This window comes from Odocoileus virginianus, chromosome 1 (assembly GCF_023699985.2).
Source record: "Odocoileus virginianus isolate 20LAN1187 ecotype Illinois chromosome 1, Ovbor_1.2, whole genome shotgun sequence".
NCBI lineage: Eukaryota > Metazoa > Chordata > Mammalia > Artiodactyla > Cervidae > Odocoileus > Odocoileus virginianus.
The window spans coordinates 55,224,745-55,238,466 of NC_069674.1; the positions used below are offsets into that span (position 1 = coordinate 55,224,745).

At 42.2% G+C, this 13,722-nt stretch overlaps 1 protein-coding gene across 3 annotated transcripts in view; it reads right to left on the reverse strand.

Annotated features, from left to right (window-relative positions):
* Positions 1-3,051: 3,051 nt before the first annotated feature.
* The window catches only part of MATCAP2 (microtubule associated tyrosine carboxypeptidase 2), a 75,509-nt gene continuing 64,838 nt past the window's right edge, over positions 3,052-13,722 (reverse strand). For 2 of the 3 annotated variants that reach the window (XM_020902528.2, XM_020902539.2), the window contains 2 exons: positions 7,514-7,611; positions 3,052-5,578 (listed from right to left, as the gene is read on the reverse strand). In XM_020902528.2, the coding sequence (XP_020758187.1) occupies positions 5,417-5,578; positions 7,514-7,611 (260 nt within the window). In that variant the 3' untranslated portion in view covers positions 3,052-5,416. Of the gene's footprint in view, positions 5,579-7,513; positions 7,612-12,376; positions 12,612-13,722 lie in introns of those variants that run through there. The other variant, XM_070468473.1, reaches the window with a different exon arrangement.

The following is a 13,722-nucleotide window of genomic DNA, read 5'->3' on the forward strand; positions in this document are numbered from 1 at the left end:
TATATTATTTTTGCACATGTATATACAATGTATTTGTGATGAATAAGTGTGTGATAGTATATGTGTACTTATTGTGGAATTGTTGCATTAAGGATATACATGTTCTTAACATTTTTATGTACTGTCTAATAGAGCTCTAGAATCAACTTATCAAAAAATATCCTCTTGAGATTGTGCTTGGAAGTACTTCTTAGAAGGCATATCTAGTGGTAATGACCTTCTTCAACTTTAGTTTGTCTGAGAAAGTCTTTATCTCTCCATTTCTGATGAACAACTTTTTACCATTGGCAGTTTCCTCTTAGCACTTCGAATATATCATTCCACTCTTTCTTGGCCTGTAAGGTTTTCACTGAGAAATCTGCTTAATTATAGTATGGAGGTTCCCGTGTAAGTTACAAGCTTCTTTTCTCTTGCCCTTTTAAAGACTGTCTCCTATAGTTTTATTATGGCATGTCTTGAAGACGATCTCCGAGTTTGACTGATGAATTTCCAAATTTTCCCTCAGATTTGGGAAATTCTCAGCTATTATTTCCTTAATAAGCTTTCTACCCCTTTCTCCCTCTGGAACATCATTAATTTACAAATGTTTTCTTCTGATTGTATCCCATCGATCATGTAGGGTTTCACTATTCTTTTTCACTTTCTTCGTTTTCCTCAGATGATGGGAACTTTGAGATTATTCAGTCAATCTCACAGATTGTTTTTTCTGCTTGACACATTCTGATATGCTATTTTTCATTTCATTCATTGTATTTTTCTACTTCAGAATTCATTTGGTCCTTTATGACTTCTATCTCTTTGTTAAACTGCTCATTTTATTCATGTTTTCTTGTTTCATCAACATTGTTTTTAGCTCACTGAGCCTCCTTACAACAGTTATTTTTAACTCTTTCTCCTGTAAATTACAGATCTCCATGTCTTTGGGATCAATTGAAGATTATCATAATCCTTTAGTAATGTCATATTTTCTTAAAGTTTTGCTTTGTTGTCTTTGTAGTTGAAGAAGCAGTCCCTTCCTTTAGTCTTCACAAACTGCTTCAGGAGAGAAATAACTTTAGTCATCCCTGCTAGAGATTCTGAGGCTTCCTCTGATTAGCCATGGGTAAGTCTGCTCCACAGTCTTTGCTCTCTTATGGCAGAAATCTTGAACTTGTACGTCTTCTCTTGATTCTGCAATGCAGAAGGCTAGATGCTGACAACTCCCTTCTGCTTTCCCAAGAGTGGGGCTAAATGTTTGCTCATGTTTGTGGTCTCTCTCTGGCCTGCAGATTCAGGCTGGCATTTTTTCTTCATGTTCACTAGCAGTCTGGTGCTCAGGAGTGCAGACAGGGAGCCGGCCCTAGGATGGTGTGTGTGTGAGGCACTGGTGCACTGCTGGTTCCCATGGGCCAGTCGGGAGATCTGTGGGTAAGGCGTCCCCTGTGGGCTAGCTTCTTGATGGGACCATCAGTTAGGACTCGTGTGTGTGCTTGCATGCATGCTGTCATGTCTGACTCTTTGCGACCCTGTGGACTGCAGCCCGCCAGGCTCCTCTGTCCAGGGAATTTTCCAGGCAAGAATACTGGGGTGGGTTGCCATTTCCCATCCAGGAGAAACCACAGGCTGAGGAGGTTGCTCTTGGCCCTGAACTGTGCCACCTTGGGGGAAGCATAATGAGGTTAAAATCAAACTCTTCCTCTTCAAAACCTATACTCACTTACTGCTCCAAAAGTGTGCTGAAAATGCTCCACTGGAAACGCAGACTTCCACAAAGGCGCTCTTGTCTGTGGGTGACTGTCTAAGACAGTACTTTCCAGGGGCTTCCACACTGCAGCGGGCTCACAGCCACTGCAGGGGCCAAGCCAGGACCTAGGTCTGCGTGCCTATCAGCCAGTGCATGGGCAGGAGAGAGTCCTACCAGGTGGCCTGGCGTGTAGTGCTGGCTCCCAAAGCTCTCACGAAGTCAGCTGTGTCTGCAGACGGATGCCAAATTGTCTGGGGTGGGTGACACACACAAGGGAAAACTTACTCAGCCAGGTTGATGTCACTTCTGAAGTTGGCTGTCTTTTGTGAAGGCAGCTAGAAGAAATGAGTTTTCAGTAGTCTCTTCTCAGTGGTCAGATTTTCTCTTAGCTTTGTCCCTGTTCTTCAGGCACAGTTCTCCATTCTAAAGGCTAGAAGTTCAAGATTAAGGTGTTGGAAAGTTTGGTTTTTCCTGAAAACCACAGGGGAAGGCTCTGTTCTGGGCCTTTCTCTTTGACTTAGAGATGGCTGCCCTCTCACTTCATCTCCATATGCTTTCTGAGTACTTGAAATTCCACATATTCTTAAGGCTAGCTAAAAAACATTGGTATTTCTTATCCTAGCAGTTTCAAGATATTAATTTCTTTAGCCACTGGAATTAGAGTGAACAAAAATGTAATTACAGCCAACTGACAAGGTCAATGTGTTGACTCCCTTGGGCACCTGCTCAAGGGATGGCCTCAGGGCCTCTGATGACCCAAACAGCTGTATTCTTTAGCCCCGAGGCTAAAGTTGTTCAGGCTCCAAACAAGCCTCGCAAAGAATGGTGATAAAATGTTGTGAATACTTACTACTTTGCAAGGGATCTTTCTCTCTATGCTTCAGATACATGAGCAGACCTGTTTACTCTGGTTTTCATTCTTTTGGGAATACTTTTGGGTACGGTACTGGCACTGCTGTAACCTGGGTCTGTGCCTCTTCCTCACTGGAGTGTGAAAGTTTCTTGTCTTTCTCATCAGAGGACCTCTAATACCCAGCACAGAGCCTGCTCCTCAGGAGATTATGCATAACTAAACAAACAGGGTAGTAAATTAAGACAGACTTTTTCCCTCTCTCCTTTTTCCTGTGCTCCATGGGGAGATACTGAGCTAATCAGAGGAAAGGCAGGGTGTGGCAAATGCAGTATTTCTCTATAAATAAGAATACTAGAAGACAGATGGTATTGATGGTATTGAAATACTTACCACAATAAATACCCAGAAATACAACAATAAAAACATAAGTTTTAAAAGAACAGAAGTTTGCATGCATATATATTGACATAATTCATTTGAGAACCTCAGTGCTATTTATTTCTATTGCAGCTAGACACCAAATGCTCTGATATAAAACAAATGGTACACACTTTAAACACTTTTACAAAGGTGAAAATATAAAGACTATGGATTCATGTTTGCGAAAACCTAACAGTTTATCAGACTTTGACACAGCTATGTTAGAATTACAGTGGACAAAATTGGTGAAATCCTAATCAGTAGCCTATAGCAACTGATTACTCTAATTAAAACTAGTATGAGCTTCAACTATTCTAAGTACCGCTGCTACAATTTTCTATTTCTAAAAACTTTTATTTTGGGAGAACAAAACTGACCTTAATGCTATTTTGAGAAAGAGAATAAACATTAAATCTTCAATCTCAACTTTTAAAGCTTAGAGCTCTTTAAGTATTTCTGCTAATCTTGAACTACTTTTGGTTCAGTGCTAACTTTTGAAATATCTTAATCAGTGTGATTTAAGGTCTTTTTTTCCTTTTTGTCCGGATAGTACTCATGTTTTTTGTCTCTATACCAAAGCAGTAAGGCAAGAAAGGTTTTCCTTTTTCATATCATATAATATCTATCCATTTTAAAATTCAGGGACTGAAACCACTACAAACAATTCTACCACTAGAAAATTAAGGCTGCTATGGTTTTCCTTTATATTTAAACCATAACGTAAGATTAGCAGTGTTATTGCCTACAAATGTTGAATTTATAAGCATTTAGGCTTAAGTAACAGGACATCAATATTGCCATTTCTGTGTTTCAAAAAACATTGCTTTCACAATTACCTTTGATAAGTTTGAAGATGAAGTCAGAAAATACTACACAAAAGCTGGAACTGGGTGACTGTGCTACAGGTAAATAATGCCTGAAGGGACGAGAGTGGTATTCTGGTGTCTGGCTGGTATTGCTGCGCTGTGCCCCCGGCCCCGCAGAGATGGGCAGGGCCCACTCTGGCCTGCATGACACAGGTCCAACGCCTTCGGTGCTCCAAAGGGCCTGGCCTGCTTAATTGGGCGAAACGTGTGGCTTTGCAAGAACTGCCAGGTGCCGGTTGAAGCGTATCATTCTCTGAGTGAGCCCTTCTAGATATGTGAAGGAGAAAAATCACATAACCTAGTCTGCAAGAGAGTTTAGAAAATCCTTTCCTAGCATGAATGTGAACCAGCTTTGCAGAGTACATCTACCAGTGTTAGCACCATAGTTAAGCCTGAATTGAGGTAAAGATACACTCACACACTCTGGGTAGAAATTACAACAGCAATTTTCAATGGGGTATTTACAGCAGTATTCTTTCTGATTACTAAAAAAGCTGTTTGAAAAACCACTTGATCCCAAGTATGTGTGTGTGTATGTGTATATATATATATAAAACACACACAAGTATACATTGAAATTGATAAATGACAAAGCTAGGTATAAGTGTAGTGAAACAGAACTCATTTTTGAAATTCAAACTATATCATTTTTGGCTTGACGAAGTCAAAGATTTTGATTAAATACTCTGAACCAATATCACAGAGCCAGTTTATCAAATGGAATGCCCAGAAATTGCTTCTCAGAGTATAGTTAAGCTTACTGTAGATGCTACCCAGTCAACATCCGCTCCTTGCTCCATTTAATTTAAAAAAAAAGGTAAGTGGCTTCTCTCCTGCCCAACTATTTAGGTAGAAAAACCTCTCTGAGACTTGTATTTTCATTTACATAAAGGAATAGAGAGGAATGGGGAGAAAAGACCCTGAAACTTTGTTAAAATTTTGAAGAGGTACACTATATTTCAGCAAATGAAAACCAAGTTTAGCTAAGGGATAACTGGACAAAAATGAACTAATAACTTTAAAAACTGCTTTTCCCTTCCCTTTAACATTACTTAACATATAAGAAAATAAGTCTTAAATTTCTCATTTTCTAGCTTTTGGGGTTATAACACAGACTGATTTTTCAACGGAGAATAATCACCATCATTTATTACATCAGACAGACCCCTGGAGTTTGAACCACACTGGACTTCGATCTCTAGGCAGAGCTGGTCCTGGTGCTCAGACAGGGGCACTGAGACCAACGCTTACGGCTCAGGAAGACGCTGATCACTCCATTTGACCAGGATTCCTCAAAGACACCTATCAGCAGTATTTTCATCTGCCTCTGAGATTCAGGTAAGAACAGGAGTAACTGTCTCCTGGAGCCTACAGAAACATTTTAGGGAAACAGTTTAACATTTGTTCTCAACTTATTTAGCTGAATACTGCAGACCGTTCTTCAGAAAACTCATGTAAATAGCCATTCTTCTTTTATAAATCTGCTGGTGCCAACTGCACCTAACTGGTAATATACATGGAGGTATAACTTAGCTATGTTCGCAAGGATACTATTTAACATATAAGATCCTTCAGCTCTCTGTCAGTCAGTTCATTCACTTCCATGATCTTCTCTAAGTGCTCCATATATCGGCTATGGTCCTGCAAAAAGTGAGGAATCCTCATGTTTTCAGTAACTGCCAATCCTTTTAAGCGATCCACATCTTCGTAAGAGACCTGAAAAAAGGAAGATCGGTTAATTTTTAAATGTGACTACCAGTTAGATTTTGAAGGGCAGTTTCTTCCTTTGGTCTTAATGAAGTCTGAAGTAGGTAAACTGTTTTTCAAATTAATAACTGGAAAATAAAACTTTACTGTGTTCGATGCATACCCTCACCACATTTTAAAAAGTATGTGATTTAACAATCTCTTGCGAATATAGTTTGTCTAGAAATTCAACAACTAAACAAATCTCCTGCCTAAATCTACGAGAATTGAGAAAATAGAATGTAAATGCTGTATTTATACATTAGAAAAATCAGCACAATTGTATATTAAATTCTTTTTTCTATTTAGTTTGACAAATACAATTTGTGTTTTGTTAAATTCTCTTGCTTTGAAAATTTTAAGTATTTTTTAAAATTTCACATCTCTTTGAAGCCAGTCTTTCACAGGTACTATATTAAGCTTAGGGGTGAAAATTTTATCTGTGCAATGTGAAATTTCAAAACATGGTTGGTTTTAAGAACTATTATCCTCTGATCAACACTCAACTATTTTATTGAATATTTATGTCACTAAGTGTAGTAGGTGATAGGAAGTAGGTTTGGTGTTGATACTGAGGTAGTTTTATCTTCAACCATTCTGAGTTTAATGAGACTGATGCTGGGAAATAAGGTTCTCATTTTAAGAAAAAGGAGATACACACATGAAAGGAAAGGGTTGTAAAAGCACCTTGTGGTGTCTGATTTGAATTAGAATGTCCTTATGATTTAAAACAAATATACAGTTTGCTCATTGAAAAGGTCTAGAAGTATCAGCACCCCAGAAGTGATGTACATACCTTGTGCTGAGATGTTGTTTTCTAAATACCATTTCCCACTAAGAGGAATCAAGACTTCCTTGAAGAAATATCTAAGGTGAGCCCAGAATATTTTACTTTGCTGGGAAACATGTAGACAAGTTTTTAAAAACACAGGAGCAGTCATTGGAAGAGCTGATAAAAGGGAGGAGTGAAATATAACAGAATTCAAATATCTCTATTTTGCTACCACCAGTGTAGTAACTAATTTGGGCAGAAATCATCAAGAGGTGTTAAAACCATTTCTAGAAAGGTTAGAGAATAGTACATTTAAAGGTATCATCCCACAAATTACTTATTAACGCAGTGGTGAAAAGGTACCTTTGCAATGGCGAGATCTGGCAGTAACTAACTTACCCTGGGGACTAAGCACAGCATCACTAATAACGGGACTAATACTACATGCTGTCTAATGTGACACAGAGACAGACACGCGACTCGTTCAAGCAGCATTTCCTGGCAAAAATGTTTAACCTGGAGCTAATGATAAGAAAACAATCTGATAGTCCAGATTCTAGGAATTCTCAAGGAGATTGTCCTGAATTCTTAAAAATGTCATAAAAAAGAAAAAGACTAGGGTGAGGGGGACTTTATAAATTAACAGTTTAAAGAGAACAACTAAATGCAAGACATAAATCTTGACTGGATTTGGGGTCATGAAAAAGCTACAAGGGGCATTTTGGAGATGATCTGGAGAATATGAAGTGGACTTTCTTCAGGCATTATATGGAATCAATGATAAATTTCTTTAGAAAATCATATGGTCATGTCAGAGAATATCCTTGTTCTTGGGAGATCATGCCAATGCATGAAGGGGAGTAGAGTTACACCCGCAGCTCACTTTAAAATATTTTAGAAAAATATGCATATAAAAATTAATGGTTCCAAATTTCCTTCTTTTTCTTACTGTCCACAAAGAAATATTATAACTTGGTTCTGTGACAGAACCCCATTTCTTCCTTCCTGTTATCACATAAGGAATATGATTTTATTGCTAAGGAGTTTCAGCCTGAGACCTAGTTCCTCATGAACTGAGCTGGAGGAAATGCCGATCTGGCGTGTCTGGGAGCTGTGTGCCGCTGCTCTCTCACCTTCCCCAGGGTGGTCAGGAGATGGAAGTCAATGGTCTCTCTGTAGCGGAGGATCTGCAGGATGCCGTCCAAGTACACTTGGTCTTTACTGAAACACCCTGGAGGAATCAAAGTACTGTTTACTTTCTGCTGTTTAAAGAAGTTAAGTAACTAGATACCAGCCCACTCACTTTACTAGAGGAATCAGTCCTGTGTATACAAAAAAAAGGGGTCGAGCAAAATTAGAAATCTAACTCTCGTCGTAACATAAAATGTGAGGTGCCAGGTCTTGAGAACTACCACAATTAAGTGCAGCTGAGTAGCTTCCCTTTAGGAATTCCTTTTCCCTGACTCCCCATCATCAAAACAGCCTTTTCCCCTATAGAAACACTAGTAATTTAAAATACATGATTCATAATTATGCCACCCACCCACCATCTGATCATAAACTTAACTCCCATGATACACTGAAGGCATCTGGGTGGGGAAGGCTGGGTAAAGTAAGCTGTAGAACAGTTAAGTCTCAAGGAGACACTCTGGAGACATGGGATTTCAGAAATCCCTTTGTTTTTTCAAAAAAAATAGTACCCTTTACTCCGTTAAAATTAACTGTAGATGATTTTGATACTACTCCTCCCCCCAATGAAACAAAAAACTAGAACTGAATTTGTCAAGAATATGAAATATATAATGTGAAAATCAGGAATGAGATCTGAGCCTAGATAAAAAGTGGTATTCTACTTACAAGGAAAACCTTTCTCCCATCATGACATAACTTGTATAAATTTTTAAAAATTTTGCTCTAGGTTTAAATGGACTAGAAGGAACTAGAATTCTACCAAATGGAGAATCATATATTAAGAAATTATTGTTCAAGAGTTCCCAAGATGATGGACTAGGAAGACCCTAAGCATACCTCCTCTCAGAGACATACCAAAATTACACAATTTACAGATCAAGTATCAATGACAGCGACCAACCTACCAGAAAATATTTCTACAACAACAGATACAAGGAGGAACCACAGCTAGATGGGCAGGTGGAGAGAAATGGCAGTACAGGTGGGAGACCTAAGAATGGAAGACGAATGGCAGGTATAGAGACCCTTTACAAGGAGCAGGAGAATAAGCCAGACATCACCCTCACCAGCCCCGGCGTCCTGTGTGGGGAAGACAAGGCCCCAGACTGTTTGGCTTTGAAGGTCAGAGGGACCTACTCTGGAGAGATCCAGATACTGTGGAAAAGAAAGACTCCACTCTTAAATGAAAAGGTGCCCAAAAAATTTCACATGCTCTGAGAGCTAGAGAAGGAGCAGTAATTTGAAAGGAGACTGGTCAGAACTATTGTCAATCCTAAAAAATCTCGCAGAAAGGCAGAGGTTAGCCTAGGGACCCAGACACTGGTACGGCCACTTTGGGGAGTTGGTTCTACCATCTCAGAACTGGTGCTGTGAAGCACGAGTTTGGAATCCTCCCTGCAGCTTATAGCCTTGTGACCAGGTCTGGCCCACCCCACTCACCAGCCTGAAGGCACCAATGCTGGGTCATCTCGGACCAAGTAACAAGCCAGGTAGAAATAAATCCCAGTCACAGGCAGACATATACAAGCCCCATGACAATGGCATTTTCCTATACCAAGACTCAGCCCAGCCAGCAGCAGGTGAGACTAGTCCTAACACCTGCTGGACCTCAGCCACCAGCAGGACAACAGCAGCTTGAGACACTTTGGGCATCTTAGCATTGCAGATCAGGTCCCACTTACCAGCGAGCCCACAAAAGTGTCACGACACACAACAGACCAACTCCCAACTGTATCAAAGACCAGTGAACCCACTGGGAGTTTCAGCTCCAACATCATACCCAACTGTGTCAGGAACCCACCCACATTGCTGGCTCAGCAACCTGACAAAGCTCAGAAATTCCAGGAACTAAACAATTCTGCATACTACTAGTCACACATTAAATTAGAAAAAAAACAAAAAGGAGTAAACTTACATCTGAATATAAATAAACAAGTAGATGCACAGTGAAATGTAAATCGACTATATTCACAAGCACTTAGGAGTTAAAGGATACCTGGCATCCACAAGTGTCCCAGAGTAGGTATGAGAAATGGAATACAGAACAGGGGAGATTTCCCAGAAGCCAGTATCAAGAGGTCAATTTTCATCACACCTTCTTATACACAACGTGTTCCAAAAAATGCAGACGATACGCTCTTCACTGGAGAACTGCAGATCGAAACGACAAGGTGTGTCCGCCTAGCAGTAGCAGAATGGACATCACCAAATATCTGCACAGGATAAATGCTAGAGAGGGGCATCCCTGGAGTGGCAGGGAGTGGAAACTGGTAACCGACACTGCAGAACAGGATGGAGGTTATCTCAGGGAGAGGGTCACCTGAGAGTTAAGCAGCAGCAGCCCTGGCCAGCACAGGGACAAAACCCCGTGCTTCGCAAAGCTTAAAGGCGCATGCAGCCCACCCTCGACTGCCTCACGGCTTACAGCAGCCAGGACAGAAAAGCCACAGAACTGTCCAGAAAGAGAGGCAGGGATACAGAAGCTTAGATACAAACACACGAGCGTATACTTCTCCTCATGAACAAGAGGTGGAAAAGACCACACGACTGGACCTGCAGAACATTATACTGCACGACCAAAATCAGAGAAAGACACAAGTTCTATGATAACACTTAGAGGTGGAAACTAAAATTTAGCAAAAAAAAAAAAAAGTTTGAGGGATTCAAAGAAGAGACTCACAGAGAAAAAACAAAACCATATAGTGCCCCCGAGAGAAGGTACATGAGCAGGGAATTTCATTAGGTCATTAGGATTTAACAGGGACCCATTTATACATTTGAATAGATCATCAAAAAGGACCTAGTGTATAGCACAGGCTTTCCTGGTGGCTCAGGTGGTAAAGAATCCGCCTGAAATGCAGGAGACCTGGGTTCGATGCCTGGGTCAGGAAGATCCCCTGGAGGAGGACATGGCAAGCCACTCCAGTATTTTTGCCTGGAGAATCCCATGGATAGAGGAACCTGGTGGGCTACAATCCATGGGGTCACAAAGAGTCGGGCAAGACTGAGCAAGTAAGCAGTGTATAGCACAGAAAACTAGACCCAAAATCTTAACAACTATGGGGAAAGAAGCCTAAAAAGAGTAGATCTCTATCTATCTGAAACTGAACCATGTGGGTCCACAGTAAAATAAAACACCACTGTAAATAAGTTGTATTTCAGTATCAACTAAAACTTAAAAGGCCTACCCTTGTCCAGGGGTTCTTTGCAGTCTGGTGATTACACATCCCCAAGGTCAGAGCAGGCCTGTGTGCCAGGACTGGCAGAGGGCTGAAGGAGATGCGAAGGCTGTGCCAGAAAATGACCTTGCTTGGAGCTGCAGTGCCTGATCCTCCTGAGATGAGACCACCATCTCCAGATCCAGTGGGCACATCCCACAGCCAACTGTTGGCTGTGCCCACCAAAAGAGGTGTACTCTGTGGGCCAGATGAGCTGAGAGGCACCTGGCCGCCGCCTCTGCTGATGGCTTCCCTACCTCTAGCCTCCTTCATTAGAGATGCCCAAAGTACGGACACACCACCCTGCACAAAGACCTTTGAGGGCTTGGCGTTCCCCTGGGCCAAAAGGAGAAGGGAGAGGAAGGAAACACACACAGGCCCCGGGCTGTGTATTTGGCCACATTCCACGCTCATTCACAACCCAGGGCGGAAACAAACTTGCAGAATGACTGTGGATGCCGTGACTCAGGCATGAAGAAAGCCTGCCGCCTGGTGGCTGTTTCTCGTAACTACACCGTTAATACAGGCGCTGAGGAGTACACCATGGATGCATGCAAGGACTGAGAGACAGGCAAGCACACCTGCCATCCAGAGACGTCCCGGCGAAGGTATGAGAGACGGAATTCATAGGAGGGCAGACTTCCCAGAAGCCAATTTCAAGAGGTCAATCTTCATCACACCCTCTTATACATAAAAACTGTCCCACCAAAATACACACGTGTCACTCCTTAGTGGAGAACTGCACATCTAAAGAACAAAGACCCGGATCCCCTGGCAGTCAACAGGATGGCCATCACTGGATGATTACACACGATTGATGCCGGAAAGGGACCCTGACAAACAGGCCCCTCCTACGATGTGGTGGGGAATGGACACTGCTAACGGACATCGGCAGAAGAGGACGGAGGCTTCTTAGGGAAAGAAATAGAGTCACCTGATAATGGAGCAGCTGCACTCCCAGCTGGGAAAGGGACAAAAGCGCGGTGCGTGAAGACCCGCGCGCCCCACCCTTGACCGCAGCACCGTTTACGGCAGCCGGGACAGAAAAGCAACAGAAATGTCCATCACGAGCAGCTGGGCTATAGAAGCCCAGGTACAAACACACAAAGGAATATTACTCCTCCCACGAAAGAAACAGAATAATGCCATTTGGGGGACACATGGCTCGACCAGCAGAACATTATACTGCGTGAACACAACCAGATGAAAAAATATAATAATAATGTATGATAACACTTAAGAGGTGAAAATTCAGATTTATCAAGAGCAGCTTTACCATACAAAAGAGACTTACAGAGAAAAAAAAATATGATGCCCCAAAAGAGAAGGTGCAGGAGCAGGGAATTCCATTAGGTTATTGGGATGAACAGGTTCCCAGTTATACATCTGAAATACATCCTCAAAGAGGACCTAGTGCACGGCACAGGGAACCGGACTCCAAACCCTAACAAATCTGTGGAAAAGAAGCCTTTAAAGGGTAGATCTTTACCTGAAACTGAACCATGTGGGTGCACAGGGAAAAATAAACACGACACTGTAAATTAACTATACTTCAGTATAAGCTAAAATTTTTAAAAAAGAGCCTACCCTCTTCCATGGGGTCTTCGGGGTCCAGGTGAATACACATCCACATGGTCAGAACAGGCTTGTGTCGGAAGGCAGGGCTGGCAGAGGGCTGAAGGAGATGCGAAGGCTGTGCCAGAAAATGATCTTGCTTGGAGCTGTAGGGCCTGGTCCTCTTTGATCGGGACCACAATCTCCATATCCAGCGGGCACATCCCACAGCCTATTTCTGCCCAGTGCCCACCAAAGCAGGTGGACCCTGTAGACCGGAAGAGCTCTGAAAAGTCACCCGGTCCTCCTCCTCTTCTGTGATGGCTCCCCTATCTCTAGCCTCCTTAGGGTTGCCTCAAGTGTGGTTAACACGACCCTGCACAGAGGTCTTCGAGGACTTGGCATTCACTCGGGCCAGTAGGTGAAGGGAGAGGAAAGAAACACAAGCCCTGAGTTGTGTGTTCTGCCACATTCCATGCTCATTCACAACCCAGGGAAAAAAACACAAACTTTCATAATGACTGTTTCATAATGACTGAGTCACAGACCAAGTCACAGAGTCACAGACTCAGGCATGAAGAAAGCCTGCCGCCTGGTGGCTGTTTCTCGTAACTACACTGTTAATACAGGCACTGAGGAGTACACCATGGATGCATGCAAGGACTGAGAGACGGGCAAGCACACCTGCCATCTAGAGACGTCCGGGAAAAGGTATGAGAGGTGGAATTCATAGGAGGGCAGACTTCCCAGAAGCCAATTTCAAGAGGTCAATCTTCATTACACCCTCTTATACATAAAAACTGTACCACCAAAATACACACGTGTCACTCCTTAGTGGAGAATTGCAAATCAAAAGGACAAAGACCTGGATCCCCTGGCAGTCAACAGAATGGCCATCACCAGATGATTACACACGATTGATGCCAGAGAGGGACCTCGACAAACAGGCCCCTCCTATGATGTGGTGGGGAATGGATACTGCTAACAGACATCAGCAGAACAGGACAGAGGTTTGTCAGGGAAAGAAATATAGAGTCACCTGATAATTGATCAACTGCACCCCTAGCTAGTAAAAGGACAAAAACCCAGTGCATAAAGACGCACACATCACACTCTTGACTGCGGCACAGTTTACAGCAGCCAGAACAGAAAAGCAACAGAAATGTCCATCATGAGAGGCAGGGATATAGAAGCTTAGGTACAAACACACAAAGGAATATTACTCCTCCCAAATAAGAAATGGAATAATGCCATTTGGGGACACATGGCTGGACCAGCAGAACATTATACTGTATGAACACAACCAGATGAGGAAAAAATACTGTAAGATAACTCTTATAGGTGAAAATTCAGATTTATGAAGACAAGAGCAGCTTTGA